This window comes from Sceloporus undulatus, chromosome 2 (assembly GCF_019175285.1).
Source record: "Sceloporus undulatus isolate JIND9_A2432 ecotype Alabama chromosome 2, SceUnd_v1.1, whole genome shotgun sequence".
Classification (NCBI taxonomy): Eukaryota; Metazoa; Chordata; class Lepidosauria; order Squamata; family Phrynosomatidae; genus Sceloporus; species Sceloporus undulatus.
This window is the reverse complement of record NC_056523.1, coordinates 232,105,670-232,113,381: the sequence shown is the minus strand read 5'-3', so window position 1 is coordinate 232,113,381 and position 7,712 is coordinate 232,105,670. Positions and strand designations below refer to the sequence as shown.

At 41.9% G+C, this 7,712-nt stretch overlaps 1 protein-coding gene across 2 annotated transcripts in view; it reads right to left on the bottom strand.

Moving 5' to 3' along the window:
- Positions 1–7,712, bottom strand: part of CFAP91 (cilia and flagella associated protein 91) — a 34,268-nt gene that overhangs the window by 4,665 nt on the left and 21,891 nt on the right. For both annotated transcript variants that reach the window (XM_042455385.1, XM_042455386.1), the window contains exon 16: positions 4,841–4,932. In XM_042455385.1, the coding sequence (XP_042311319.1) occupies positions 4,841–4,932 (92 nt within the window). The remainder of the gene's footprint in view (positions 1–4,840; positions 4,933–7,712) is intronic.

Sequence of the window (7,712 nt, the reverse complement as noted above, 5' to 3'; positions counted from 1 at the left end):
GGGGCTGGCTAATTTATTGGAAGATAGGAACAGAATCCAAAAGGACCTAGTTAAACAAGAAAATTGGGCTGAAATTAATAAACCAAAATTCAACAGAGAGCAAGCAAGCTAAATTTATTACAACATACAGCCAGTACAAAGATAGAATGCAATAATGATCAAATATCCATATAGGTGCAATACAATCATGATGTCCATACATATCAACGAGAAACCTAAAATGGGATAAAACTCTCTATTGTGTGCTGAATTACAGGGGAATTTAAAGGAATTACAGTGGTGCCTCGGGTTGCGAAATTAATTCGTTCCGCCATTCCTTTCGTAACCCGAAAATTTCGTAACCCGAAATACTCCGTTAGCACTGGAAAGCCTATAGCAGCATTTGAATTTCGCGCCGAAATGAATTTCGTAACCCGAAAAATATTTCGTAACCCGAAACAGTTTTTGCCAATCCGACTTTTTCGTATCCCGGAAATTTCGTAACGCGATCATTTCGTATCCCGAGGCACCACTGTATAGATATACAGTGGTACCCCGGGTTACGAAATTAATTCGTTCCGCGGTTAATTTCGTAACCCGAAATACCTTCGTAAGCCGAATTCCCATAGGCGCTAATGGAAAAATAGCTCTCTGCTGCCCTCCGGTGGCGGAAAATAGCGCCGCGGTTTTTTTCGTAACCCGAAGAAACCTTCGTAAGCCGAAGCAATAAATCCCTATGGGATTTTTTTCGTATCCCGAAAAATTCGTAACCCGGCGCATTCGTATCCCGGGGTACCACTGTATTACAAAAGGGTTTCATCCATATACATATAGACGGGCATCCTCAATCAATTTGTAAAAGCAGATAAAATTTCATACAAATCACATAAAATCTGCAGTAATAATGGCAGCTATAGTTAATTTTACAAGGTTTACTGTATCTGTTTCAAATGTCTTATACGGAGAGTAATAGCAGCTGCAAGGAATTTAGCAACTCTGCTGGTTACATATTCATGCCAGTCTGCTAAAAGACATTTGACATAGAATTTATTCTTTCTTCCAAGTAGTTGTTTAATAACCGGAGTTATATAAAAAGCACAGGTCTCTATATAAAGGGGGGGCAACAAAAAAGAACATGACTGATTGATTCAACTTCCTCAAGGCCACAAGGACAAAACCGACAATGGTAAGGTACTTTTTTGTATCTTCCTTCCAGAACCGCAGATGGAAGGATATTTAACCTTGCCAGCATGAAAACCCTTCTTTGCTTAGGGATGGTCAGATATTCAAAGTACCTGGCACATTTACCAATTTTTCCAGGTGCTCCAATAGCAAGATGTAGTAATGATTGGCTTCTATGGGTTTGCAAGTCAATATCTTTGATTCTCTGGATAATAGTAATTTTTGCCTTATTGTAACCTAACAAGGATATAAGTGACAATGATAGCCCAATGGAGGACAGCCTCATGGTAGGGATTTCTTCCAGACAGAAATAAAAAGGCTCTATTCAATAGAGGTAAATGCAAAATGCTACATTTAGGCCACTAATACCAAATGCACAGGTATAAGATGGAAGATATATGGTTCCACAGGTCAACATGTGAAAAGGACCTTGGGATTACTGCTGATAATAAGTTGAACATGAGCCAGCAGTGTGATGCTACAGGAAAACGGGTGAATGCTATTTTAGCCTAGATTAATAGAAGCATAGTTTCCAAGTCAAGGGAATGAATTGTCCCACTATATTCATCTTCATCCGAGTACTGAGTTCAGTTTTGGGTGCCTCATTTTAAGAATGATATAGACAGGTTCTATCAGGTTCAGAGAAGGGCAATGAGGCTGATAAGGAAAACAAAACATATGAAGAAAGGTTGAAGGAGAGGGGCTTGTTCAGCTTGGTGATGAGAAGGTGACATTATTGTGCTCTTTAAATACCACAAAGGCTGTCACAAAAAGGAGAGGGAGAAGCTTGTTCTCTACTGCCCCAGAAGATAGGACCAAATCTAATGGTTAAGAGTTAAAGAAGGGTAGATTGTGATTGAACATTAGAAGGATCTATTTGACAAGAGAGCAATAAAGCAATCGAACCAACCGCCTAGAGAGGTGATCAGGCCTCCTTCTCTGGATGTTTTCAGAAAAGGGCTATTGCTGGTGATGCTCCAACTTGAGATCCTGCACTGAGCAGGGGGTTGGACCTGGTGACCCATGAGACCTCCTTCCAACTCTATGACTACTGTATATACTCATGTACTGTATATGTCTAGAAATTTTAGTCAAAAAATTGACCCAAAAATCCTAGGTCGACTTTTCCACGGGTCAAATGTAAATATTATACTTTAACTCTTATTAAAAAGGGAACGATCCCCTGGTATAAGGCAAGAATGCAATCTGTCCTAGAAGCACTGACCTCCCTCTACTCTCTCTTCCATCCAGCCTTTAGTCCGAGTTAAAACAGTTATGCCTGCCATCATTTTGCAGGTTCTTTGGCACTGTTTTCCTTTGCTTCATCATTTAGATCCTTTGTTACATGCCCCTAAGTTTTACCCCCGACTTATCCAAGGGTCATATCAAAATCCATAATTTTACCTCCAAAACCTGACCTTGACTTATACATGAGGTCGACTTATAGTTAAGTATATATGGTATATGACTCTACTGGAGAGCAATGTAGAGAAATATTTTTCAAACCTGAAAAAAATATACTTAAGATGCTGCTTTGAAAACAAAGGCCACCAGGAGACCTAATAATCTCTAAATCTGATGTAGTGACACATCCAAGCAACATCAATGCCTTTGGGGAAAATAGGTATGCCCTTTGGCAGGAGAGCCTAGGCCATGATCAAATTCAGAACTTCTCCAGGAAATTGGATCCTGCAGATAAGTATCACACAAGATATCAAAGATCTAGGTCTAGCTGGAAGTAACTTGGAGGAAGCAGCAGAAGGCAAGTAATGACCCAACCAGGACAGTGTGATGATAGCAGCCTTCTTTGATGGGGGGAGGGGGAGGGGGGAGAAAATTAAAATTATGGCAGTATTAGTTAAGTTAATTAGTTAAAAAGTTTATTGATTAGTCAATCAACTATATCAAAAATTATGGCAGTGATGCATATAGGCCCACACCCTTTTATAGGGATGTGCAATCTTCCAAAACATGACAGGAAATAACTGCCAGTTAAGCATGGAAGTAAGAGTCTCAGTTAAGGAACAGGTGAGCAAGAGTGACATGATCATACCAGCAATACGACTGACCACTGATCAACATGGAGGGATGAGGCAAAACAGGAGGGAATAAGCCACTCATGGGCTGTCTGTATACCACAGATACAATCTGACAGAAGCGGCAATAACAGCCACAGTTGAATTATCTAGAGTGAAGACAATAATCTCTTCCTTAAAGACAAAACCATCCTTAATGATTAGTGTCCAGTGGAAGAGCTGGGGATAGATATATCCATATATCAAATCAGATGTATACTACTGGACATACAATCAGCCCTCCATATTCACAGGGGTTGGGGTGCAGGACCCCTATCAAACAGGAAAAGCTGTGAATATATCTAAGCACCTCCAGGAGATAGTCAGGGAGAGGCTGGAGAGGTGAGATGGGGTGGTGCTGCCATCAAGGCCCTTTGAGAGGCTTACTCTGGCCCCTGGTCCAGGGTCTTCCTCCCACCTGCCCTCCTGCCATTCTCTTCTGCAGCCAGGGCACACATGGAGGTGCTGGGGACCATGGAGAGGAGGAGCCTGGGATGGTGCCCAGGGTGAGAGATGGAGAGGCCATGAAGGGTGTGTGGGGAGCACAGCCCATGCCCTCCTCATCTGCTAGGTGCTGTCTCCTTCTCCAGGCCAGCAGCAAAGACAGAGAGACCTGGGCCAGGCAGAGCTGAGGGCACCACATGGCCGGACAGAAGCTTGGCAGATTGGCTGGCTAGTTTAGGATCACCTGGCAGGAGGTCAGTGGCCAGGGGAAGGTAGAGGCCGGCCCAGGGCATTATTATTATAATTATTATGCTTTATTTATATAGCGCTGTAGATTTACACAGTAGGGATCCATTAAACAGACGTGATGGGGTAGGGGTGGGGACGGAGGGTCCTCAGGAGCATCGCCCATGTCCTGCATCCAGGCATCCACCCATCTATCCTTCCACTCAGATTTTTGTCCTCAAGCAATCTTGAAAATAATCAAACTCGCAATAGTTAAACACACAACAGTGGAGCACTGGCTGTCATGGCAAACTTTCCCAGCACAAGCAGGACCAGCAACCAAGAATGTGAGCTAGTTTAACCAACTCTGTCTCCCAATAACACCTCTTGCCTCTTTTTTTCCCATTGTAAAAAATGCTTCCGTTTCAGCTGAGGCTAGATACTAGGCCAAGGGTGCTATTAGGAGATATACCATTCTAGAGCCTAAACCCTATAGTCCTCCTGCAGCAGGGTCCACTGAAGTCCAAGCAGATACTCTACAGAGACACCATTAGCAGCAGATGTTGCCTACTGGAAATACTGGAAAAATCGTAAGAGGTGGGAAAGTCTTTTAACTTCCCAACAGTCCAAACTACAGAAAGGAGAAAGGGAAATAAATTCACACAGCCACACAAACACACTTCTTTGGAAACACAGTACAGCAATAACTCATGTTATTCAAGGTATCAAGTGACTTGAAGATCATGAGGGCAAAACACTGCACACAGTCAATGCAGCCATACAAAATAACCAGAGATGGTTTAAAGGCCCTGCCTTTAAAGTGAAGGAGGCAATATTCCTTCAGCAGCAATGTTCATCCTATGGCAGGATATCGAAATCAGAGATTCAAAATTGCAAACCAGTCACAGGAATCAAAAAGTGTTCACATTTCTTACCTTTCTCCTTAATGGCCATTCTCTGTACTTCTGGGATCAGGAAACTATAAACCAGTTCAGCCACAATCTCTTCGGACTGCAAGCGAGTTCGACTACAGAACAGATAATGTATATTAGAAGAGTAAAGCTGTACTGTTAAAGAAAGAACAAGTGTACTATTAAAGAAAGAAGAAGCATCATGGAAGGAATCTTGATCTTTCTGAACACTTGAATAAAACTCAAGTGTCTGTGTGATGCTTTACCAAACATTTTACTGCTAGAGGTCCTCAGAGCATTTGAATTTGACATTAAAATATGTCTAAAAATCTTGTGCCAACATATGATAAATTCAACTTGACCAATTTAAAAAAATGGAAACAAAACTTATTTTAAAAGACTAAAAATATATTAAATAATATAAGAAGTTAAAAGACGACAACTGGCTAGACAATTTAAAATAAGTTAAAACCCCACATAGTAGCGATCTGTATAAAACCAGGCAAACACTGAAGGCTTTAGTTAAAAAAAACACGTTTTTACCTAAAAGTCTAAAGAAAGTCTCAGTGTAGCTTACCCAGCAATGGTGCCACCCTCTCCCACAGAGATTGCTAATATGCTCCCACACAGGCCTGGGAATTAGCAATTCTAAATGACGAAGGTGTCTGCTGGAATGGAAGGAAGTTTCCCCACTTCTTTCCTTCAGAAGCCTCCAGGACAACAGAATTGGCTTTGGGATCTTTGACTTATTGTCACCCTGGTAAAGGTTTTTAGTTTGTGCTATGGATGAAAGAATCAATTACGGTGTCTCCCAGGATTGTTGAAAAATGTTTAGAAGTGAAGGTAACATGGGCAAAGCTGGGCTGTTCTGAAAGCCAGTTCTGGAACTGATGAAGACATCACTTCCAACATGAGAGATGAGTGAACATCTTCTGTGGGGGACAAAGAATTCTGGTTACTTGTCAGGATATCTGGAGATGCCAATTCCTCCAAGACAGATGAGGATCACTCTGAGATGTAATCACTGTCATCTGTATTCAACTTATCTGAAGACCCTTGTTGAGATTCCACATTTGAAAACTGGACTGGGAGCTTCAGATCCAACAATGGCTGATAAAAATTAGGTTGAGAAGTTATAGACTGGTTGGTAGCTGGCTTCTCCCAAGCTGTGATGATGGCAACTAATGTTCAGACCAGAGTGCTGATTCCTATATTGCAAGAGTTGTGGTAGATAGATGTGTTTGAATCACCAAGGTGGAGCCAACAATAGACTGCTGTACAACACACAGCACCCCTTGATTTATTATGTCATTATAGAGGCCAACAGATGTACAACCACAGAACTAGGAGGCGGCTGTCTGCTTCCATGATACAGCGAGGCACAGTGACTTGGTAGTATCTAATATGGCTCCTAATCTCAGTATTGACAATACACCCATTGATCTATTGGAAGAGATGGATAACTTGGTGAAGGTTAGAGAAAACATGTTCAAGAAAACAGGATCTCTAACATGGGTGTCTATAAGGTTCTGGCCATGGAGAATGATGTAGTTCGGTAGGAAAATGCAAAGAGCCCATGGACACTAGTAAGGCAGAAGACTAGTTTGAGTGACAGGATGGGCTCTGTGTCTTTGAAGCAGCCATTCTAGCTAGCTGGGTGACCAAGACCCAGAATGTTTCTGTTGATAGAAGATAGTGAGCCTGTGAACTTTTGAGCTGATTTTGGTGTCAATGAACAGGGGAGGCCAACTCCAGGATGTTATCTTCAGAACAAGGTCTACTGTGTAGATCACAGAATTGTAAGAGATGACCAGGACCATCCAGTCCAACCTCCTGCCATGCTGGAATACATGATCAAAGCAACCCCTAACCTAACAGATGGTCATCCAGCCTGTTAAAAAACCTCCAGAGAAGGAGACACCACCACTCTCCAAGACAGCGTGTTCCACTGTCAAATAGCTCTTATCATCAGGAAGATCTTCCTAATGTTGAACTGGAATATTTTTTCCTGGAGTCTGAATCCATTGTTCTGGGTCCTAGTCTCTGGAGCAGCAAAACAAGCTTGCTCCATCCTCAATATGGCACCCCTTCAAATAATTAAACAAGGCTATCATGTCACCCTTTAACCTTCTCTTCTCCAGCTAAACATATCCAGCTTCCTAAGCTCTTCATCACAGAGCATAGTTTCCAGACCTTTCATCATTATGGTCATCTTTCCTCTGGACATGCTCTAGCTTAGCCACGTACTTCTTGAACTGTGGTGCTCAGAACTGAACACAATATTCCAGGTCAGTCCAATTCAGAAGCAAGACTTCTTGAACCCTAAGGTCCTTTTTGGACTGCGGTTCTTGATATTCTAGCTGGAAACCCTATTGCAATCACTCAAAATATTGAAGTAGAATAATTTAGCAATGGGGTGACAGCAGTAGGACACTCTGAATAGACTCCTAGACAGCATCAGAGTTAAGAATCCAATGTCAATATAGGATCAATAAGTATTTGGCTGAAGGAAGTCATGTCAGATGCTGCCTTTTCTGCCAAAGATGATTGAGATGAGTATACAGTACTTAGTTCTCTACAAGTTTGCTGTGTTTTTCTTTTTCCTATTCTTCTGCCTTCCTTTTTCTCATAACTATTCGACTGCTCTCTCTTTGGGAAAAGAGACAGAATGCCCAAACACAAAGGGAATCCCTCAGGCTCCAGAATTTGAAGGTATCTAAGTGAATGATACCAAAGGATTTGGTGGTAAACAGAGATAAACTTCTTGTTGGAACTGCCAGGCAAGGAGGTGTCTTAGGTGCCCATTGTGACACCAATATGGTCCCTACAGTTGCAGTGGTTTCAAGATCAAGATGAAGAAGCACCATAAAATGGGGAGGCTTTAAGCCAATTCCCA